Source organism: Furipterus horrens, unplaced genomic scaffold (assembly GCF_987537825.1).
Source record: "Furipterus horrens unplaced genomic scaffold, mFurHor1.1.pri manual_scaffold_5, whole genome shotgun sequence".
NCBI lineage: Eukaryota > Metazoa > Chordata > Mammalia > Chiroptera > Furipteridae > Furipterus > Furipterus horrens.
In genome coordinates this window covers 115,603,036-115,626,994 of record NW_028327175.1, presented here as the reverse complement: position 1 = coordinate 115,626,994, position 23,959 = coordinate 115,603,036, and the positions used below count along the sequence as shown (strand labels likewise).

Here is a 23,959-nt window from a genome sequence, read left to right as displayed (position 1 = left end):
ACCACCCTTGTTCCAGGCCAGGAGGCAAGCACCTAGGCCCTGTCCTCAGCCCCTCAGGCTGGGTCAGAAGAGAAACAGCCATCTTCCTCCTGTGTCCATAGGTACTAGGCCCCAGCCCAGCCCACCACACCTAAGCAAGGACTAAACGGCCACGTGGATACAACTAGCCTCAGGGGAACCTCCTTCTGAGGGTGTAAGTAGCCAAAAGCACTGAATGAAAAGTGAGGGAAACTGAATTCCAGCTCTGGCCATGCCATAAACTAGCTGTGTGACCTTCACTATCACACCCAGACATGGAGCAAAATCAGCATTTCCAAAATGGCCATTTCTCAAGCCACCAAGCAAGGCATCCACGTCTGGGAGGATGCGTCCATTAGCAAATGCTGGACCAGCACTCCACAGACTTAGCGAAGGAAGTGGTGAACTAGATGCTCCCTACAGACTCACCCAGCTGCACTGAGCTAGGAATCGGGAGCCCACTGGGGACACAGCTTGGAGGGAGCTGGAAAGTCTTTGGGGTCTGCTCTTTCCTCAGGACCTCTGAGATCATGACTTTTTCTCAGCGGCCCTCCCCATGGTGGATCACAGCTGCTGCTGCTGCACCACCCTGCTGAGGAAATGTGAATGGGCCTCTTTCCAGAAACAATCAGCCTGAGGTGGGTGACAGGGGTCTTGGGAGGGCAAACTTCCTGGTGGTCTACATGCACCCTCGTCTCTCATGGCGGGGTGGGTCAGCCTCCACACGCACTACCTCTCACCATTGGGATCTTAGGGTGGGGGCCAGAGCAGACATACACATCTGCAACTGGGACTGGGCTGGAGGACAGGGATGCACAGACTCAGAACAACATCCCCATCTGTCCCCAGTCTCTCTCCGCATCCAGTAGGCAACAGGGAGCGAAGATGTCCCAAATTCAGCCAACAAATACAACAACTTAAACCCAAAGAAGTATTTTTTCAGCACCCCACCTCATCAAGTAGTCAAAGGACCAAAGGCATCATTCTTGTCCTGCATCCTGAAGAAGAAGCTACCCTCAGGCAGCCTCTCTATTCCCCTTCACCTGCACACACAAACAAAATAGTTCAGGGAGGCCAAAGGAGCCAGGAACTCCCATGTAGGGTGAGACTAGCTGTAGGCTGGGTGTGCTTGTCACTAACTCGCTGTCTAATCTTGAACACATCTCTTCATTCCTCTGGCTTTTGTTTCTTTACCTAGACAATGAGGAGACAGAGTAAATAGACTCAAGGTTGCTTTACCCTGTCCTTGAGGAGGCTGTCCCTAGGCCAGGTCCACACGACTAAGAGGAGGACCCCAGTGGTTACAAAGGACTGCCAGGGAGTTGGGAGGTGTCTGGTGGCTCTATCTGTGTCCTGGCATCAGGAGGGGCACTTGGTTGCTCATTTGAGGATGAAAAGAGGAGGCTGTGGAGTCCATCAACCTGGTCCAGAGGGCCAAGGGAGCAACATGAGGACAAAAGAAGGAAGGACACCTCTGTATGGTACCCCCGCCCCCAGGAAGCAGGAACAGGAGGGTAGAAAGAACACCTACCACCCAGCGAGAGGCAAGCTACACATGTATGGAAATGAGGACCCAGTGGTCAGTTGGGAAGTCCAGGAACAAAGCTGCTGCCTGTGGGCAGGGTAGCACTTATCAAGTGGCACAATTCTCAGAGAAAATCAACTAGTAGGAAAGATTTTCATTATGGGGGTGGAGGGAAACCAACCTTATAGTTGGAACTTCCCACTGGGTGCCAGAGGAAGTCATCTTTTGGGGTATACAACCTACAACTGAAGTAGTAATCAAATCAACATGGGTAAGAACCTAAGTGTGAGCAGGATGAGGAGGGAGGGAACCATGACCATTGGTAGACAACGCGTCCCTGGAAGCTAGGCCAGGGTACACCTCAGAGTCCAGAAAGGAAAGAGCATGCAGAGAGAGGATCTTTGCACAAAGCACCCGATTCCCTCCTTTCCCCATCATAAGATTCCTCCAGCAAGGCCTGTGAAACATTCCACATGTCCAGTTCCCCTTGCTGGAGGAAAGATAAAGGATGTCCCTAAAAGGCTAAAAGTTCCTGGGCCTGTTGTGTGGAAGCAGAGAGAGGTGGCAGCTGGGGCTGGGCGGAGCAGGGGAGGGGCTGCAAAGGGGACAGGGTAGCAGTGCCTGGGGCTCAGGATCCAATTACATGGCTGTTTCCATACTTAGCCACCTGACAGCCGCTTGGAATCCTCTACACTCCAGCCACTGCAGCCCCACGGAGCCCAAATTAACTCAAGGGCAGACAAGGGCAGGGCCTGGCAGCACATTCAAAGCCAGAGCCCCCCATCTTGGTCTCTAACTCTTGAGATAATGGCTTCTGCTGCCCCCACCACCTGCTCTCCTGGCTGGGACTAGGACCCCAAAAATCAGAACCTCAAAGATCAGAAAGGCTAGGGCTCTGGCCCCTATGGTACCCTGGGCAGATGAAGACTGCAGTCATAGAAAGACAAAGCAGAGTCCCAGATTCCTGATTACTGCGGGGGGTCCCCAGAGCACCTCCCGAAGCATCCCCAAGGGGAACCCAGCCCCAGGAATCTCGGGAACAGAGAGGTGGCAAAATGCTCTGGTATTCCCTCCACACCTATAAATAACCCCCACGCTGTAACCAGAGCTGCTTCTGCCACACAGTGCTGAGATGTCAAAGGAAAACCATGGCACATAGGCCCCCAGCCACTTCTAAAGAAGCCCCAAACAAGCCCAGAACAGTCAGTCCTGTTCCTCTTACAAACACTGTCCAATCCAGTTTCCAAGCTAACCTTCAACTCTCTCTCCAATCCCATCCCCAACTGACACCTGCTCTATCCCACTGCTCCTTAGACGACCCCCAACTCTGCCCAGCTTGGCCCCATGTCCTCAATCATGCAAAGCCAGGCCCCTGCCAGATTTCCAGCAGGGGAGAGGGTAAACTCAGTGACCTCCAAGGGTCTCTCCAGCTCCAAGATTGGGCCTTTTGTATGCCTAGGAGGTTCCTCTAGTCTTGACTTTTGGGGTCTTCTACCCCAGCATCTACTGGCCAGACCTTCTCTCTAGCCCCTAGCACAGGCCTCATCCCTTCCTGTACCTCTCAGTTCACTGTTTCTGCTTCCTCTGGCCTCCCTGAGATCCCCCCAAATGCTCTCAGGTTCTCTCCAAACCCAGTTCTTCCTCCTGGGCCCCAGGGGAGAAGAGAATAGGAATGACATGAGACCAGCCATCAGCACCAGGAAGCCACATTCTCCAACTACCACTCAAGCCCACCTCACCTCAGACAGGAGCAAAGTCTGGCCTGGCCCATGGGGGTGGGGTCATACCTGCTTGTCCTGGGAGCAGGAACGACGCTACAAAGCAGCAGAGCAGAACCAGCGCCCTCATGGTGACTGCCAAGAGAGCCCAGCTGCTCCTTGCCTCTATTTATAGGGCTGGTAGCAGCACGGGCGGGGGGAGAAGGGTCACACAGTCACTAGGGCAACTGGGCGAGCGTGATGGGGAAGCAGCACGAGCCCTGCAAGGCTGAGAGGAGGCTTGTTCTGCCACTTCTGCGCTAGCCAGTTGCCAGGCTCTGGAAGGCAGGGCCCTGGCTGGAGTCTCTCCCACAGCAGCCCCGAGGTCACATGGTGCAGGTCACAGGATAGAGGTAGCAGGTGGGGGGAAAGTGGGACGTCCCTTGAGTTAGGTCTGGGACTTGAGTCTTCCCAGTATTTGCACTAACTTAATCCAAAGTCTGCAGCAAGTCAGTGACCTTGACATGTCTCAGTTTTCTGAAGGAGGGAGTTTGTAGGGCCAAGCAAGCAGCAAAGACCTTTTTGAGAACCACAGACTTATGTTTCAGCCCGTCCCCAAAGGTCAGGAAGGTAAAGCCATAATGGTTAGTTAAGGAAAACCCTCAATGTCTGATTTTTGAAATCAATTGCTAGGAGCTTAACCTTCCCAGACCTCTGGAAAAGAATGTTGATGGACGGGCCAGGGGGGCAGGTAGCTAAGAGACACATCTGATGATGTAAGTCAGAGGGTGGAAGGACAGAGATCCATTTCCAGTGGCACAGGGGTTCCAGAATCTTCTGTCACCTCCTTGATGTGCTATTTGATGCAATTTTCCTAAGGGCATGTGACAGCCCCTAAGAGCCAGTTCTAAAAAGCCAAGGGAAAGCAGACACTGGTTTGTCTGGCTCAGGGAAGGTGTCACTGTAAGGGTAAGTCAGCACCCTTCAAAAAGGAACAAGAATCGATTATGTATCTTGTGCATGCTTTACTTCTAAAACAGTTTTATTGACATCTAATCAGATAATATTAAAAAACAAGATTCCTCACTCCCAAATTTTCCTTCTGTCCCTTCGCAGTCCCTCCCTTTACCCTTTCCCAGGCAAGCATTAACCTGCAGTCACCACACATTAGTTTGCATTTCCTAGATTTTCATATAAATGGAATCATGCTCCTGTGATTCTTTTTTATCTGGCTTCTTTCACTCAGCGTAATTGTTTTGAACTTTATTCATGTTATAGCATGTATCAATGGTTCATCCCTTTTTATTGAGCAGTATTCAATTGTGTGGATATACAGCAGGTCCTCAAGTAACGTCCTCTCATTCATCATTGTTTCCTTATAACATCGATGAGATGCCCTAGTAACTTAACTTGTTTATATCAGTTAGCCTATGGTACTCTAATTCAATCGATCCTCGTGAACTCTGGCTTTGCCATATCACAAGCAGGGCCTCAGCAGGGGAAAGATGTTACATATGTCAAACAAAAGAGGTTTTTCCTTCAATACCTCAGCCCAAATCAGATCCCAAGTCTGCAGGAAAATGCTGCCCATGGTTTCCAGCTTGTTCCCTGCCATGGCTGGGGCTTCTCATTAATTTTTTTTTTTTTTAATTTTTATTTTCACTTATTTTTAGAAAGAGGGAAAGAGAGAAACGGATATGCGAGAAACATTGGTTGCCTCTTGCACACCCCCAACTTGGGACCTGGCCTGCAATCTAGGCATGTGTCCTGACTGGGAATCGAACTAGCAACCTTTTAGTTTGCAGGCTGGCACTCAGTCCAATGAGCCACACCAGCAAGGGCTAATTTCTTAATATAATAAAATAACCAGTCAAAAAAAAAATTAGCCTATGGTAAAACTGGTTTTGTAATGTTTTGTTTTTGTTTTTTAAATAATTTATTTAGTTGTTTGTTTGATTGTTTATTTTTAGAGAGAAGGGAAAGGAGAAAGAGAGGGAGAGAAACATCACTGTGTGGTTGCCTCTCACTCACGGCCCCAACTGGGGACCTGACGTGCAACCTAGTCATGTGCCCTGACTGGGAATCAAACCAGTGACACTTGGCTCGCAGGCCGATGCTCAATCCACTGAGCCACAGCAGCCAGGGCTTGTTATGTTGTTTTGCTGAAAGTCACAGAACCTACTGACGACACTGAGGACTTACTATACCACAATCTGTTATTAATTCACCTGTTGAGAGACATCTCTTTCCAAGTTTTGGCTATTACCAATCAGCTGCTATAAACAATTATTTGCAACTAAATATATGGACACATGCCTTCATTTCTCTTGGGTAAATACCTAGGAGTCGAATGCTTGGGTCACATTATGGGTGTCTATTTAACTTTTTTCTGAGATGACTGTACCATTTTACGTTCTGCACCACCAGTTCCTCCACATCCTTGCCAACACTTGGTATGGTCAGTCTTTTAAATTTTAGATATTCTTATCTAAAGAGTAGCGATATCTCACTGTAGTTTTCATTTGCATCTTCCTATTAACCAATGTTTCCACGTTCAGATTTGTCTCCACATCTTTAGTGTTGCTTGTTGAAAGCTTTTGCCCATTTTTTCTGGGTTTTCTCTTACTGAGTTTTGAGAGTTCTTTATATATGCTGGATATAAGCCCTTTTTCATCTCTATCTTTGCAAGTACTTTCTCCCAGTCTGTGGCTTGCCTATTGATTTACTTAAACGTCATTCAAAGAGCAAAAATTCTTAATTTTTATCACATCTTTTATGTTCTTTTATGAATTATGCTTCCAGTTTCATACCTAAGAATTCTTTTCCTTGTCCAAGGACACAAGATTTCTTCCTGTTTTCTTCTAAAAATGTAATGACTTGACAATTACATTTAGATCTATGATTCATTTGATGCTATTTCTTAAATATGTTGCAAGATATGGAACACATTTAATTTTTACAGATGGATATCCAGTTGTTCCAGCAGCATTTGTTTAAAAGACTATCCTTTCTCCACCTTATTGCCTTTGCACCTTCTTTTGAAAATCAATTGACCAATGTGAGGGAATCAATTTCTAGACCACATTCTGTTCCCCTGAACTATGTGTCTATCTTTTTACTAATACCACACATGGCTTCTTAGTAAGTCTTGAAATCAGCTAGTATAAATCCTTCAACTTTGATCTTTTTCAAAGTTGTTTTGACTATTCTAATTACTTTGCCCTAGCATATGAACTTTGGAATCAGCCTGTCAACTGTTTTATTTTTAAGCCTCCTTGGACTATAATTAGGATTACAATGAACCTATAGATCAGTTTGAAGCGAACTGAGAAGTCACCAATGCAATGGTTAATTTTCTGTGTCAGCTTGACTAGGCTGTGGTGCCCCACTGTTTGGTCAAACATTAGTTTGGATGTTGCTGTGAAGGCATTTTTTGGTGTGATTAACATTTAAAACAGTTGACTTTGAGTAAAACAGATCACCCTCCCTTTTGTGGGTGCGCTTCATCCAATCAGTTCAAAGACTGAGGAATTCTGCCTCAGACTGCCTTCAGACTTGACTGCAACAGCGACTCTTGCCAGAATTTTCAGTCTCCCGGCTTCTCCTGTGGATGTCAGACTTTCCAGGCCCCACAGCCTCTCTCTAGAAAAACACATCCTATTGGTTCTGCTTCTCGGGAGAACCCTAACATACCAATATTGAGTCTTCCATCCATGTTCATGGCTGGGGAAAGGGACCAACATAAGGGGAGGAGGCAGCACCTGGTCATGGAGAGAAAAGGAAGTGAAATAAATGAAGTGTCCACTCTGTGCCAGGTACTTCACATGTGACAAGATGTAGGCACACATTACCATTTCATAAGGAGAAGACGGAGGTTCAGAGAGCTGAAGTGACCTATTCAATGTCACTGACAAGGAACTGAGTTGCCTGCATTGGAACCTGGATCTGACTTACCAAACCATCAGCCCAAGTGAACAACATCAGGGAAAGAGAGGATTCAGCATGTCAGAGAAAGGGGTAGAGGGCTACGCTGAAGTCATGAGGACCGAGAAAAGGCACAGACTGTAGGGTCAGAGAAAACCACAGAACCACAACCTAGGCAGGAAGAGAAAGGGTGAGCCCAGTACTTTTTTTATTTTTTTAAGATTTTATTTATTTTTAGAGAGAGAGAAAGGGAGAGAGAAACATCAATATGTGGTTGCCTCTCATATTCCCCCAACTGGGGACCTGGCCCACAACCCAGGTATGTGCCCTGACTGGGAATCGAACCAGTGATCCTTTGGTTCACAGGCCGGCACTCAATCCTCTGAGCCATACCAGCCAGGGCCCCAGTATTCTTTAAAGGGCTAACTGCATTTGATTTAAAGATACCTTGTTTGGTTCCCCATGAGGTCTGGTGACACATGGAAAGCATGCTCTATTCGCACATCAGGGAGATGGAGAAGTGCTTTAAAGAGGAAGTTCCGGACAAGACCATGGTTATAGGAAATTACCAGATGCAGCTGTATGACAAGCAGCAGGAGAAGCACCAGCCAGCCACCCCCAGGGCTTGGCATGTTCACGGAGGTGAAGGACTGAGAAGACAAGGTCATTCTGGCCCGTCAGTATGGCTCTGAAGGCAGGTTCACTTTCACATCCTATACCCCTGGCGAGCATCAGATCTATCTTTAATTCCAAGTACTCCCTTTTTTGCTGGAGGCATGTTGAGAGTTCATCTGGACATTCAGGTGGGTGAACACACCAATGACCATGCAGAAATTGCTGCCAAAGACAAGTCAAACGAGTTGCAGCTATGAGTGTGACAGCTGGTGCAGCAAATGCAGCAAACCTAGAAGCGGCAGAATTACAGAGGTAGTGAGAGGCGCGCTTCCGGCAGACCAGCGAGAGCATCAACCAGAAGATGCTGTGGTGGTCAATTCTGTAGAACCTCATCCTCGTAGTCATCAATGTCTGGCAGGTGTAACATTTCAAGAGCTTCTTTGAAGCCAAGAAGATGGAGTAGCCATCCTTCCTCCCAGGCTGGGGGAAAAAGAGCCTCCTGGGACAGATTTCCCTCTGATAAGACTGGTACCCAGCCATGGATGTCCTGGAGGGGAGAGGGGTCACATGTACCCCAGGCACAGGCCGAGGAGAGCAGCTCGGCTCGCTAATACTGAGCAGCTGGTGGGGCCAATGCCTGTCCCCTCTCCTGGGCTCTGGGTCTTTTGCAGTAATCTCCTAGGGGATGTTGAAGCCACAGGGAGCCCCAATGACACCTCAGAATCACAGTGTTACTGATCAGGGATGTGAGGCTATTGTCTGGGGTGGCTGAGGGAAGGGGAGTGGATGAGTGAGCCAGTCCTTTTGTCTTCCTTTGCTAACTTGGGACTTTGAGCAGGTTGGGATGTACCTGTGATTCCCTGTCACCCTGAGAACCTTACTGTTCCCTCCTTGGGCCTACACCCAGCTTACTGATCCAGGGGTGAGTGGGTGTCAATTAAGGGTAGGACAAAGGGGGTTGCAATTACGGGAAAGTAGCCTGAGTTGACTCCAGATTCTTCACATAGTTGTCTTTTGGGGGGCTTGAGGAACTAGGGTCAGGATAAGTAGAGGTCTTAGTGCTGACTAGGTATAGGGTCTGCAGAGTCTCAGTTACTGGTTTCATTTTCAATAAGCACAGGTTTTTTACATTGGTTTTCCAACAGGGGGGAAAAAACAGATTTCTAAAGTAACTAATTAAATAAAGGTACTTTGGGCTCAAACAGATCCTTGTATACCCATGGTCAATTCAGCATTATTCACAATACCTAAGTGGTGGAAACAACCCAAGTGTCCATCAGCAAATGAATGGATAAACTGAATGTGGTCCATCCATACAGTGGGATATTATTCACCACTTAGAAAAAAAGAAATTCTAATACATGCTACAACATTGATGAATCTTGAAATAAACTGTTACGCTAAGTGAAAAAAGCCAGTTATAAAACAACTAAGGTATTAGCCAGCTCAAGCTGCCATAACAAAATATCACAGATTGGGGGATTTAAGCAACAGAAATTTATTTTCTCACAATTCTGAAGGATGGAAGTCCAAGATCAAGGTGTGGATAGGCTTTTTATTTTTGTTTTTGTTTTTCCTGAGACTGTTCTCCTTGGCTTGCAAATGGCCACCTTCTCACTCTGTCCTAATATGTTCATCTCTCAGGCTGTGTCATGTGTCCAAATCTCCTTTTCTTATATGGACATCAGTCATATCAGGTTAGGAGCCATCTATATGACCCCATTTCACCTTAATTACCTCTATGAAGACCTTATCTCCAAACACAGACACATTCTGAGATAGTGGAGGCTAGGACTTCAACATAAGAACTTGTAGGGGACACAATACAGGCTATAATAGACAAATATTGTAGGATTCTATTTATATGAGGTACCTAGAATAGGCAAATTCATAGAGACATAAAGTAGAATGGGGGTTGTCAAGGGATCGGGGGAAAGGGGCACAGGAGTTATTGTTTAATGGGTATAGTTTCTACTTAGAATAATGAAAAATTTCTGAAGAAGAATGCTAAGTGGTGATGGTTTCACAACACTGTGAATATACTTAATGTCACTGAATGGTACATTAAAAATGGTTAAAATGCTAATTTTTATGTCACATACACACACACATATGTATTTTTATCATAATTTTTAAAAAAGCCCTGGCAAGGTGGCTCGGTTGGTTGGAGTGTCGTCCTGCTGCAGGTCCAATCCCTGGTCAGGGCACAACTTCCATTGTGGGTTTGCTCCCCAGTCAGGGTATGTACAGGAGGCAAATGATTGATGCTTCTCTCTCATATCAATATTTGTGTGTGTCTCTCTCTCCCTTCCTCTCTCTCTCAAATCAATAAACGTATCTGTGGGTGAGGATTTTTTAAGGCTGAATAAAAAAAAGACTCTGGAAAATAAGAGATTAAAAATGAAGGTATACTCAACTAAACATAAACTCTTAGGTATAAATCCTTTTTTATTTTATTTCATTTTATTGATTATGCTATTACAGTTGTCCCAATTTTCCCCCTTTGCCTCCCTCCGCCCAGCTCCCCCCCCCCCCAACTCCACAACATTGTTCATGTTCATGGGTCATGCGTAGGCTACTTACTCCATTTCCTATACTGAATTTTACAACCCTATGGCTATTCTGTAACTATCTCTTTGTACTTCTTAATCCCCTCACGTCTTCACTCATTCCCCCACGACCCCCTTCCCATCTGGCAACCATCAAAATGCTCTCTGTATCCATGATTCTGTCGCTGTTCTTGTTTGTTTAGTTTGTTTTTTAGATTCAATTATTGATAGATATGTATTTATTATCATTTAATTGTTCATACTTTTGATTCTCTTCTTTTCCTTAAATAAGCCCCTTTAACATTTCATATAATAATGGTTTGGTAATGATGAACTCCTTTGGCTTTTTCTTGTCTAGGAGTTCTTTATCTGGCCTTCAATTCTAAATGTATCTTTGCCGGGTAGAGCTATCTTGGCTGTAGGTCTCTGCTTTTATGACTGTGAGTATTTCTTGCCAATCCCTTCTAGCCTACAAAGTTTCTTTTGAAAAATCAGCTCATAGTCTTATGGGAATTCCCCTGTAGGTAACTAACTGCTTTCCTCTTGCTGCTTTTAAGATTCTCTCTTAATCTTTAACCTTTGGCATTTTAATTATGATGTATCTTGGAGTGGGCCTCTTTGCATCCACCTTGTTTGGGACTCTCTGTGCTTCCTCAACTTGCATGCCTATTTCCTTCACCAAATTAGGGAAGTTTTCTTTCATTATTTTTTCAAACAGATTTCCAATTTCTTGCTCTTTCTCTACTCCTTCTGGCACTCCTGATGTGAATGTTGGAATGCTTGAAGTTGTCCCATAGGCTACTTAACACTATCCTCATTTTATTAAATTCTTTGTTTTTCCTTGTTGTTCTGATTGGTTAGTTTTTTCTTCCTTATGTTCCAAATCATTGATTTGATTCATGGCTTCATCTACTTTACTGTTGTTTCCCTGTAAATTGTTCTTTATTTCAATTAGTGTATCCTTCATTTCTGACTGGATCTCTTTTATGCTGTTAAGGTCCTCACTAAGTTTCTTGAGCATCCTTACAACCAGTGTTTTGAGCGCTGCATCTGATAGATTGCTTATCTCCATTTTGTTTAGTTCTTTTTCTGGAGTTTTGATATGTTCCTTCATTTGGCCACATTTCTTTGTCTCCTTATTTTGGAAGCCTCCCTGTGTTTGTTTCTATGTATTAGGTAGAGCTGCTTTGACTCTGTGTCTTGGTAGTGTGACCTAATATAGTAGGTGTGTCCTGTAGGGTCCAGTGGCACAGCCTCCCCTATTGCCCAAGCTGGGTAGTCAAGGTGTGTCCTTCCTGTGGGCTGAGTACACCCTTCTCTTGTAGTTGAGCACTGATTACTGTTGGCAGGTCAATGGGAGAATTTTACCTAGGCCAGCCAGCTGCAAGGACTAGTTGTGACCACTGACCACCAACCTCTACCTTCCATGGAGGCTCAGCTGTGCAAGGACAGAATGGTGGTGCTCTGATGTGGTCTATAGTTGTACACTGGGTGCGCATGCTCTGGGGCTTCCCAGGTGGTGTAGGCCAAGTTCAGCCCCGACCTGTGTTTTGCCTGGGGCCACCCTACCTGAGCTATAAAGCAATATAAGATGGCTGCTACTTGTGCTGGGCTTGAAGATTCCCAGGAGAAGCCAAGCTGTGAATCTAGGCTGGTCGCTGCTAGTACCAGGCCTGTGGCCCCTTAGCAAGAGGTATGGGGCTGGGCACTCATTGAGGCTGGCTGTTGCTTGTTTGAGAGGATTTAGGAAATTGTGAATCATGAGCCAAGACCAGCTATTCATATGGAAAAGAAGCCTGGGTGGGCCCATGAGTTGGGTGAGATGAGTCGCCAGAGGAGGGCAAACAGTTTTAGCCAGGTTAATGGAAGTCTCAGATTGGCACCAGCCTGCCAGTTCTGGCTCTGTTGGGGGAGGATTTGGAAAAGGGACAATGGCCATCCTTTCTTTCTGGGAGAAGGCTGTCCCCTAACTCTTGCCTTGGTGCCAGACACTTCACTTTTTCCTATATGCCACTGGTGCCTTTCAAGCAGCTACCCCAGGGCTGGAGCTCAGAGGGAGTGAGTCTGATTAAGTCTGTGTGTGGGTTCTTTAAGAGGAACTGCTTGGGACTCCAGAAGTTTATTCCACCAACTCAATCCCTGCTGGTTTTTGCAGCCACAAGTTATGGAAGCTTATCTTCCTGGCACTGGAACACTGGGCTGGGGGCCTGGTGCAGAGCTGGATTCCTCGCTCCCAAGATATCCCTCCTGAATTTTTATCCACCACACGTGGATGTGGACCAGCCCATTCCGTATCTCTGCCCCTCCTACCAGTACAGATGGATGTGTTTTCTTTAATTCTGTAGTTGTTAGACTTCCATTCAACTTGCTTTCTGACAGTTCTGAGTGATGGTTGTTCTATATTTTAGTTGTAATTTTAATGTGATTGTGCAAGGAGGTGAGCTGTGTTCACCTACGCTGCCAAATTGACCAGAAGTCATAAATTCTTAAACAGACCTCACTTTGCCTGTGAAATCTCCACGCTGGTTTCATCTCACATCACCCACTGCCACTATGCCACCTTCCCAAGGTAAATACTTCCTCTTCCCCCAGCTCAATCATCAACAGAAGCTGCCATATTTACCTGGCAGGGGAGATAGCATAATCATGAAAGTGGTTTTCCCAGGGCGAGACTTATCCATTACACTACAGATGTGCTGATACCTGCAATTTCCCCCAGTGTGGGAAACTGGACCACATAGTTTGTGTTAGTGGGGGACTGAATTCACAAACAGACAAGCAAACAAACAGAAGCTGCCAGAGTCTTCAGCCTAAGGGTCCTTACCCTCAGATAGTTTCTATATTTTTATCCCTCTTTTGGCAACTGACTTGCTAGATTAATCCATGCCTCAAACTGTTCCTCAAGTGGAACCCTGACAATGCAAGCCTCTGTCTGGATCTGCTCTACACTCGACACCAACACAGTACAGCAAATAACCCACACGGAGAATATTTCCCGTTTATCTTAGTAATTATAGGTCACTTACCTTAGAAGGACCCAAATTCCCAACCACAGCAGGAACCTCCTCCATGGTAACTCTGACAGATATGTATCCAGCCTCTGCTGAATACTTTCAGTGACAGGGAACTCACCACCAAAGAGTACCAATTCCACTGTTTTGAATATGATAAGTCTAGAACAAGCCATAGTGTGCCAGATCTCCTCCCTATCTGCCACCTCAACTTTCTGCCCACAGCCAGGGACACACACCAAGAAGATCCCATGGGGAATGGAGACTGTCTCTCCCTTAATCTCAGATAAGCAGCCTCTCGCTAACCCTGAGTACCTGGCCAGACCAACCAACACTTCCATCTACTTACAAGGGAACAGGAGATTTTCATTAATTCTCTTTGAAACCAGAATTTTAAGAGCATCCTCTGTATCTCTCACAGGGCAAGAGGCAATGTGAGAGCGACAAGTATCCACAAACCAATCTCTGGTGTTTGTGAAGTATCTGCAGCCTTCTTAAATCACTTCCCTGTTTCCTTTCTAATTTGATTCTGAGACTGTCCACTGAGACAGGCTGCACGGGATGGGTGTGGCCCTTTGACTTGGGCCCCTAAATCAAGAAACTGTGCAGCTGTAACTCTTAGCTCCTTTTCAACACCAGTGGTGTGGAGGGGACAGGAGGTTTGGGAACTCATTCCTTTCTACAGCTATGAGATTTAGGGCTGGTCCTGCCCTGCAGCCCCCAGTCCTACACCCTGCTCTAGGTCAGCACATACTCTTGTCATCAACAAGAGACTTGCGACTTCCGGCTAAGATGGAGGCGTAGACATACATGCTGCATCTCCCTCCACAACTAAGAAGGAATACAACTACCTCAAAACTAGAAACAACCAGAAGTTCCAGAAAATCAAAGTGCAAGGAAGTCCAGCAAACAAAGATATAAAGAAGAAATACTCCCCAGACAGGTAGGAGGGGTGGAGCCAGGGCAGAGAGGACGCAGTGTGGTGGTGGCAGCAGTGGCAACAGCAGCAGGCTGGTGGAAAGCGCAGTTACATGTTTTAAAAAGGCAGGAGGGACACCTGGGGAACGTTCCCAGCTCCTCACCAGACTGCATAGCTCAAGTGTCCCAGCACCAGGGAAAATCAAGCCTCATTGCTTTTGACTGAGCAAACCAGTGGGGGTTGGGACGGAGGCAGAAACTGCCGGTCTCTCAGCAGAGTCCGCTTGTTTAAAGGGCCCCCACAGTCCTAGAACGTCCACAGACCCACCCACCCTGGGAACGATGGTTAGGGCACAAGCTAAAGGGGCGCCAGTCCAGTGCGGAAGTGGGAGAGGTGCCTGGAAAAGGGGCGAATGCTGGGCAGGAGGCATTGTTCCCTCTCTGACCCCTCCCCCACATACAGCGCCACAACGTGGTGAAAACAGGTCACCATGTACTGATGAATTCGTAAGGCTCCGCCCCTTACAATGTAGTAGGAGCGACAGCTCTCCCTGGGACACAGAAGCAAACACAGGAAACTTCTGGCCAAGATGGAGGTGTAGACTAACACGCTCCGTCTCCCTCCACAACTAAGAAGGAATACAACTACCCCAAAACCAGAAATAACCAGAAGTTCCAGAAAGTAAATGGAAGTCCAACGTATGAAGTAATAAAGAAGTGGTGCTCATCCGGACAGGTAGGAGGGACAAAGCCGGGGAGAAGAATTCAAGCTGTGCTGTCCTCAGCAGAAGCAGCGACAGAGGAGAGACAGCAGTAAGCACAGACACCCCTATTTATGGGGAGGGGAGAAGTGCCTGGAGTGCATCCCTGGCTGCAGACCAGACCTGTCAGCTTGCGATTCCAAAGCCAGGGAAGGCAGACCTCCATTGCCTTGGACTGTGAGGCCCCAAGGGGGTGGAGACAGAGGAGGAGGCTCCCGGTCTCTCAGAGGAGAGTGAACACCAGGAATCCATTTTGGATGCCCACCCTCGCAGAAAACGCCACAGCGTGGTGAGACAGGACCCCACCCCCTATAACGTAGGAGGTGTGACAGCCCTTCCCAGGAAGCAAAGGTAAACACAAAATGGTCAGGATGGCACAGATCATGATAGAGATCCCGGTAACGCAGCAGACCAGACAGCAAATATCTAATCTAACGAAGCAACAGATAGGAAGTCTTTCTGAGGCTCAGTTCAGAGGTTTGGTTATAAAAATGCTTACAGACCCAACAGCAGATCTTAAACAAGGCAGGGAAGGAATGAAGGCTAGTCCTGCTGAAATAAACAAAAACACATATGAAACTAGTGGTGAGGGCAAGAAAACCAGGGATCAAATCAACAAATCAGAAAATAGGAAAGGAACAGTCAACCAGTGCAGAAAGAGGAAACGAGAAGTGAGGAAAATGAGGGGAGGCTCAGAAATTTATCAATCAGCTATAAGCGAGCCAACATCTGAATCATAAGGCTGCTAGAAGGTGAAGAAGAACTAGAAACTGAAAAATTATGTGAAAAAATAATGAAGCAGAACTTCCCTAACTTGGGAAAGGAAATAGACTTACAGGTCCAGGAAGCACAGAGAGTTCCAAAAAACTGGACCCAGGGAGAGCTACACCAAGACACATTATAATCAAAATGTCAAAAATTAAGGATAAAGAGAGAATCTTAAAAGCAGCAAGAGAGAAGAAAAGAATTACCTACAAAGGGGTCCCAAGAAGACTATCAGCTGATTTCTCAAAAGAAACTCTGCAGGCAAGAGGGACTGGCAAGAAATATTCAAAGTAATGAAAAGCAAAAACCTACAACCACGATTACTCTATCCAGTGAAGCTGTCATTCAGAATGGAAGGGCAGAGAAAGTGCTTCAAGGACAAAGTAAAACTGAAGGAGTTCACTGGATCCAAACCACTGTTATATGATATGTTAAAGGGACTTGTTTAGGAGAAGGAGAATCAAAACTATGAACATTAAAATGAAAACTGGCCCTGGCTGCTGTGGCTCAGTGGATTGAGCATCGGCCTGTGAGCCACGTGTCGCTGGTTAGATTCCCAGTCACGGCACATGACTAGGTTGCACATCAGGTCCCCAGTTGGGGCCGCGAGTAAGAGGCAACCACACAGTGATGTTTCTCTCCCTCTCTTTCTCCTTTCCCCTCTCTCTACAAATAAATAAATAAATAAATTTTTTAAAAAAATGAAAACTGTATCACAACAACCAACAACAGAAGCTAGAGAACCAAAACAAAGGCAAACTAAGTAGGCAACAAAAGTGGGAAAAGAATTATAGGTATGGGGAACACTTTGTGGGGAGGTCAGTGGGGAAGGGGAAGAGGGGAAAGGGAGGGAGATGGTACAGGAATTAATGGTACAGGAATTAAAAAGCATAGTAAGAGGGAGTGGAGTAGACAGGAAGATGTTGAGAACTATATGCACAGCCAATGGGCATGGACTAAGGGGGGCAGGGGACAACTGTAATAGCATAAACAATAAAGCATATTAAAAAAAACAAAAATAAATAAATTTTAAAAGAGACTTGCAACTCAGCAGGGCAGAAGAGGAAGAACCAAGCGGGGGATGGTGCTAACTCCACCCCAGTCTAGGACTTACAGGGCAAAGGAGGGCATGCAGAACTCAAGAGAGTGAAATACTCAAATGCCACAGGGACAACAGCATCCAGGAAAGCACAGAGGGGCAGCTGGATAAAGAAGGGACAGTGGGATGAACTCGGGTGGGACAGGGTGGAGCCAGAGCCAACAAAAATATGAGACTAAGGATGGCATAGCCAGCCAGCTCCGTGCTTTACATACTGGTCTGAGCCACTTAATCACTAAAGGAGGCCAACGTCACAGGAAGGCCCCCCATTTCACTAAGTGGCCCTTCAAACATCTTTGAGCTGGGGTGACTACTCTGCTGCCAAAGATTCCCCACATCATGATACGAGAAACATTATTATTTTTTAACTCACTGTAATTCATTAATGTATTTAAATTCTCACCCAAGTCCATGTTCATTGATTTTTAGAGAGGAAGGGGGGAGGGGGAAGAGAAAACATCAATCAGCTGCCTCTCATACATGCCCTGACAAGGAATTGAACCTGTGAGCCACACCAGCCAAGGGGGGAGTTTATTTATTATAACCCATTCCTCTGCCACAAAAGCATAAAGGTGACTTTTAAGTACTCATAAAATAAAGCAAAAAAGCAAGAATTGGAAGTAACAGTAGAAGAAAACTACACAAAAGCAGGCACACAAAATGGAGCCATTCACAGGGCTGATACAAAAGCAAACAGCACTACATACATAAGTCCCTCACATATGTGTAACGTGATCATTTACCAATTCTCAGTGTCCTTAAAATAAGAACAAACCAACTGCTCGGGGGAAATGGAATTATTTCTGTTACTGAGACTCAGGAATTTCTTCTGAGGCTCTTCTTAAAAAGGACACAGTGTAATGTACCATCCTTGAGAACATGACGGAAGACAACCCTGCCCAGTGTGGCTCAATTGGTTGGGCGTCATCCTGTAAAGTGAAAGGTTGATGATTTGATTCCCAGTCAGTGCACATGCCTGGGTTTTGGGTTGGGTCCCTAGTCAGGACGCATACAGGAGGCAACCAGTTGATGTTTTTCTCTCACATCGATATTTCTCTCTCTCTCTTTCTCTCTCTCTCTTTCTCTCTCTCTCTCTCTCTCTCTCTCTCTCTCTCTCTCTCTCTCTCTCTCTCTCTCTCTCTCTCCCTCCCTCCCTCCCTTCCCTTCTCTCTAAAACTAAATGAATAAACTAGGTAAAAATAAAAAAAGAACATGGGGGAAGACAGACATTTCTCATGAGTTTTATCCCTAACAGAGACCCCTGAAATAGGGCAGGGAGGTCAGCAGGTATCAAGAATGCCCAGCTGCCTCCCAAAGAAACCACCACCAAAGACAGTCAACGGAACATGCTTAGGATGTATTTTATCCTCCACCGCCATGTTACCACCTCACACACTGGTGGCAGAGGGGAAATTGCCATTAAAATACATTCACAATAGCCATAAGTTGGAAACAACCTAATGGCAATCACTAGCTGAATGGCTAATCAAATTGCAGCATAGTCATACAGTGGAATACACTTAGCAATAAAAAATAAACAAACTGCTGGCCTGCCACTGCTGCCACCGCTGCCGCCACCACACCATGTCCTCTCCGCCCCGGCTCCGCCCCTCCTACCTCTCTGGTAGGGAGATCCAAGATGGCGGAGGAATAAGTGGAAGCTACACTAACCTCCTCCCAGGACCAGTCTGGACTTACAACTTAATTCTGGAGAAATCATCTGGAATAACCAACCGAACACTAGCTGGAGAGAAGTCTTATAACCACGGAGAGACAGAAAAGGCCGCTACATCACAACGTGACCGTTAAACTATGTCTGTGGTATCATCAAAGATGTTTAATTTACAGGCAAGAAGAATGTAAAATGCCTTGCAACTGGATGTCTTTCCAATAAGACAGTCTTACAGATTTAGAGACTTGTTTGTGGATTATGTAACATAAATTAACATGTGTTTTCTGTTTTCAAAGGGCATAAGCCTACGCCGTGATCTCATTACCTGAATGATTGTCTGTATGTATAGGCCTCACTTAATCCTGTCTGCATCGCTGCCTCCCAAGATTCAATGGTTTGGCTGAACTAAGTGGCTGGGTTGGTGAAGTATGGAGTGGTCTGTGGGCTTCACTTTAAAACTGGTTTCTCTTTTCTATCCTAATGGCTTGGACAGAAAGAGCCCAGAGGTCTGAGAGGGGGGAAACCTAAAATATTTCCATCAGCCCAAACTAAGAATAATGGACAAAAGGGTTTTGGACAGGTGAGATGTGCCTGGCACACCTTCCTCCAAAGAAGCCCTTTTTTTCCCTAATGTGGGACATTGAAAAATTAATCCCTGCCTTTTGTCATCTAGTGGTTATGGATTGAATGATGTCTTTTAACTCTGTTGCCAAATCTGTTGCCCCCAGAATACAACAAGGATGCCGGCCTGTTAAACCAAGCACGCCAGTGTCCAGGGACAGCCAACTGACCTGGAGTCTGCAAGATCCTTCCCCATGTGGGAAGGGCACCCTCTCCTCCACACCCCCACTCTTATTAGGAATTTCTGGACCCAAGGGTAGGTAGGACAATGACCATGTCCAGCTTGAAGCAGCTAGAGGAGCTCGAGACCTTCGCCCATTGTCCTTTATAAGATTATAAAGGGTCTTAAGTCTGAGAGGGAGGGATTATTTTTTATTGTTAAAATAATTAATTAATTTTAAAAAAGAAGAATATATGAAAGGGTGAAGCGAGAGAGCTTGTATGTACGACCCATGGACATGGACTTGGGGCGGGGGATTGCTGGGGAGAGGGCGTGCTGGGCGGAGGGGAGCAAAGGGGAAAATTTTTTAAAAATAAAAATTAAAAATAAATAAACTGATATACACAAAAAACAAAAATGGCCCTGACTCATGTGGCTCAGGAGATTGAGTGCTGGCCTGCGAACTAAAGGGTGGCCGGTTCAAATCCCAGTGAGGACATATGCCTGGGCTGCCAGCCAGATCCCCAATTGGGAGTGTGCGAGAAGTAACCACATATTGATGTTTCTCTCCCTCTCTTGATCTCTCCCTTCCCCTCTCTAAAAATAAATAAAATATTTAAAATATATATATATAACACAGTGTTTTATAGCTGTAGTTGTGAACTAGATGAGGTGACAGGAAATCAAGGAATGAAAGTAGCCAACTATAAAGAAGAAATTAACATGTAACTGATCAAACAGTGTATACAAGCGGTGGCTAAGTCTCCCTTCTCCCTTTGAGGAGGCAGACCTTTGACTGATACCCTATCTCCTTTACTTGCCACAAGTAAATAAATCTACCTCGCTCTCGTTTTCTTTGACTAGAGCACCCGAAGCAGCGAACCCCTTGAGTGTGGTAACATTTCCACATCTTCTCCACCTCTTCCTCCTCCCAGGCCACCTTCTGTACTACTGCAGGACACTGCACTTTCTTTTCTTATAATTTATTTTTAGAGTGAGAGGAAGGAAAGGAGAGAAATACTGATGTGCAAGATACATCTTCGTTTGCCTTTCACACGCCGCCAACCCGGGGACCTGACCCCCCCCCCAACCCAGGCTGGGAATCGAACTGGCAAGCTCTCGGTTCGCAGGCTGGTACTCAACCCGCTGAGGGCTCACTGTGCACTTTCTAACTACCAGGTGTGTCTCCCATGTGCTTCCAGGGCTAGACGGCGCCACCCCACGCATGGCCTTGACCCAGACCAGCCTCCCTGACCCCGAACCCACCTCCGAGACTAGGCAAGAAGTATTTCGTACATAGTTTCTTACATTCCTCATTTGTGCTGAAACGACAATGTTTCAGATACTGTGGGTTAAAATTATTCATGTTATTAAAATTAATGTCACCGCGGCCTCTAGACCGTCGTAGGTTACCTGTGCCACCGGACTTCCACCAGACAGCGCTGGCTCCACCACGCGGTGCCACACATCGCTGTCAGCTGTGGAAGGAAGTCGGCGAGCGCCTCTGCGCGGAAAACATGCGGAAGCGTCACGTTTGCTGCTTTTGATCTCGGAGCGTGCGTGGGCGCCAGACTGCCTGGGGTGCCAGAGAGCATGCGCGGCGGGGGCGGAGCTGGGCGAGTCCGGGAAAAGGCGGGACCAGGGGTGGTGCCCCTGACTTCCGCTGCTAGTTGGTGGGACCGCCGACAGCTTCAGGGTGAGCTACCGCTGGTCGGGGGAGGGGGAATTTCCTTGGCCCCACCCCAAGCCCCGCTTCTGGCCCATAGGAACCGAACAGACCTGGGGCCACCAGAAGAACGTGGACCGTCCGCAGTCCCTGGACCAGGTGTACTGGGTGCGCAGCACTCTCAATTAAGCCTCTTAAGAACTGCATTGGAGCTCGCGGGCCGCATCTTGCAGCTGGCCAAAAGGGGCTGCTGGACTGTACTTCGAAAGGGGCATCCCCGCCCAGATCCTAGCAAAGCCCCTCCCCCTCAGACACGTATTCAACTCACGTATATTTAGCTAGATATACCCCGAAAGAGAAAGTTAGTTGCCATGTTAAGAAAACATTAAAAAGGCTAAATGTTGTGTGATTCCATTTATAACATTTTCGAAAAAGCAAACCTGTAGTAATAGATCAATGGTTACCAGGACCTGGGTGGACCACAAAGGGACATTGGGGTACACTAGGGATGAGGGAACTAATTTATATCATGATTGTGGTGGGGGTTATAAAGTTGTATGCATTTGTCAAAACTCACACAACCATAAACTAAAAGGTGTGAATTTACCTAATGTAAGTTAGTTTTAATTTTTACAAATACAAAAAATAAATAAAAGTAAAGATTGGTGGTTGCCAGGGCTGAAAGGAAAGAGAAATGGGGAGACTGATTAATGAGTAAGTGGCTCGTTTTGGAGTGATGAAAATGTTTTTGGAACTGGATAGAGATGATGGTTGCACAATATTGTGAAAGGACAAAATGCGACTGAATCATTCCCTTTAAAAATGGTTAGCCTTGGCTGGTGTGGCTCAGTGGACAGAGCCTCGGCCTATGAATCAAAAGATTACTGGTTCAGTTCCTGATCAGGACATGTGTCTAGGTTGTGGGACAGATCCCCAGTTGGGGGCATGCAAGAAACAACCACTTGATGTTTCTCTCCTTTTCTTCCTCCCTCCCCTCTGAAAATAAATTTAAAAAAAAATTTAAGGTTAATTTTGTTGTGAATTTCACCTCTAAAAATGTATATATTTTAAATGCAGGCTCAGCCCTGACAGGTGTGGCTCAGTGGATTGAGCACCAGTCCGCAGTTCGATTCCCAGTCAGAGCACGTTTGGGTTGTGAGCCAGGTCCCCAGTTGGGGGCGTGCAAGAGGTAGCCAATCAATATTTCTCCCCCTTCTTTCTCCCTCCTTTCCCATCTCTCTAAAAATAAAAAAGTAAATATATACTTTTTTTTTTTTTTTTAATGCAGGCTCCTGTCTGCCCTTCTACTCAACAAGTTCATATCTGGAGGCATTCTTTGTGGGCTGAGAAGTGAATTGGTTATTCTACTCTGGCCTCAGTCCCCATGCACCTGCTTAAAAGAACCACTCCCCCATAAGATGCATTGTCCTTGTGCAATTATTTTTCCCAATTTATGTGTTCTTTGTATTTTTTAATTCCCAACTTTTTAAAAAATCCTCATTCAAGTATATGTTTGTTAATGGGGGGGGGGGGTGATGGATGCACAGAGAAACACCAATGTGAGAAAGAAACATGGATCAGTTACCTCTCATACTCACCCCGAACAGGGACTGAACCCGCAACCTAGGTATGTGCCCTGACCTAGAAACGAATCTGTAAACTTTTGGTATACAGAATGATGCTCCAATCAACTAAGCCACCTGGCCAGGGCTATTTGGAAGTTTCAAAAAAGGATACTGAGGCTCAAATATAAATGGCTTTCCCAAGGTGGAACCAACCACTGCAGACCAACTCCAGGACCTGAGTTTTCTTTAAAAAAAATTTTTTTTTTTAAATTTATTGGTTTTAGAGAGAGAAACACTGTATTTTTGTTCCACTTAGGTATGCATTCATTGGTTGCTTCTTCTATGTGCCCTGACTGGAGATCAAACCCACACTCTTGGCATATCAGGATGGTGATCTAAGCCAGCACCATGAGGGAATGCTCCCTTCTCGTCTATAGATGAGAATGAAGTTCAGGATTACACAAGCTAAAAAAGTGGCAAAGCTTGGACATCAGCCAGGACCCCTGAACACCCTGTCTCCTTTTTCTAAGAAATAGAAACCTGTGACTTGGCTGTTCATTTTCTTGTTGCCTCCCACCCCCACCAAGGAGTTTGGAGCTACTCCTCCCACCCCCCACTCCCCCCAACATCATCTCCCATCCTTGCAGAATACACAGAGTAATCTCAGGGAATGCAAGGAGCCCATTTTCCCATTGCAACACCACACACAAATTGGGGGAGTCATCATGAGCTGACCCACATCTAGTCTCCTCTGGTGGGCCCAAATAGCATCCCATGCTCTATGCAGTCCAAGAAGCCTTCCTCAGCAACTCAAAACAGCATGCATCCAGGAGACGCAATATAAAAAACAAGTACAAACTTTATTTTGTTTCTCTATAAAGGCATGGTGGCCTCTTGGTTCCCCGCCCCCCCCCCCCCCCACTTTCTTAACAAAATATAATAGCTCTCCTTGAACATAAAGACCTCAAAACTGTAAAAAAAAAAAAAAAAAAAAAAAAAAATTTCCAAAAACAAAAACCAAAAACCAAAAAAGAACAAAACCAACAACAAAACAAAGAGAGACAGACATTTTTGAGGGTCGAAGATAGGAAACCTGGAGGGAGAGGTGGGGGTCCAGCTGGTGGTGAATGGCAAATCCTAGTGCTGAGGTGGGGCAAGGAAGGGAGGGCAGAGCAAAAGGGCAGCAGCAAACCCCAATAAAGAAGCAATTTCCACCCCAGACCCCCAGAGTCCTGACCCAGCCAGACCCCTAACCCATGTAAGTGCTTAGAGAAAGAAGAAAACCAAAAAGAGGAGGGAAGAGGGAATTAAAACTGACAGTTGTAGGGCTAACTCTAGGGAGGGCAGAAATCCATTGGGGTTTTGTTTGATTTTCCCTGTTCTTAAAAATATG

General features: G+C 46.0%; 1 protein-coding gene, 1 long non-coding RNA gene and 2 pseudogenes across 3 annotated transcripts in view; 2 read left to right on the top strand and 2 right to left on the bottom strand.

The window, feature by feature from the left end:
- SRL (sarcalumenin) overlaps positions 1 to 3,577 on the bottom strand; it is a 38,459-nt gene extending 34,882 nt beyond the window's left edge. The window contains exon 1 of one of the 2 annotated variants that reach the window (XM_090277118.1): positions 3,331 to 3,577. In XM_090277118.1, coding sequence (XP_090133244.1) covers positions 3,331 to 3,391 — 61 coding nt within the window. In that variant the 5' untranslated portion in view covers positions 3,392 to 3,577. The remainder of the gene's footprint in view (positions 1 to 3,330) is intronic. The other variant, XM_090277119.1, reaches the window with a different exon arrangement.
- A 668-nt stretch (positions 3,578 to 4,245) lies between these two features.
- LOC150009342 (uncharacterized) lies at positions 4,246 to 20,911 on the bottom strand. Its single transcript, XR_016511359.1, has 2 exons — positions 20,749 to 20,911; positions 4,246 to 7,001 (listed from the first exon to the last, which is right to left on the bottom strand). It is a non-coding gene; the product is annotated as an uncharacterized LOC150009342 (long non-coding RNA).
- LOC150009344 (transmembrane emp24 domain-containing protein 9 pseudogene) lies at positions 7,722 to 8,242 on the top strand (annotated as a pseudogene).
- Positions 12,944 to 13,098, top strand: LOC150009343 (U1 spliceosomal RNA; annotated as a pseudogene).
- Positions 20,912 to 23,959: the final 3,048 nt, after the last annotated feature.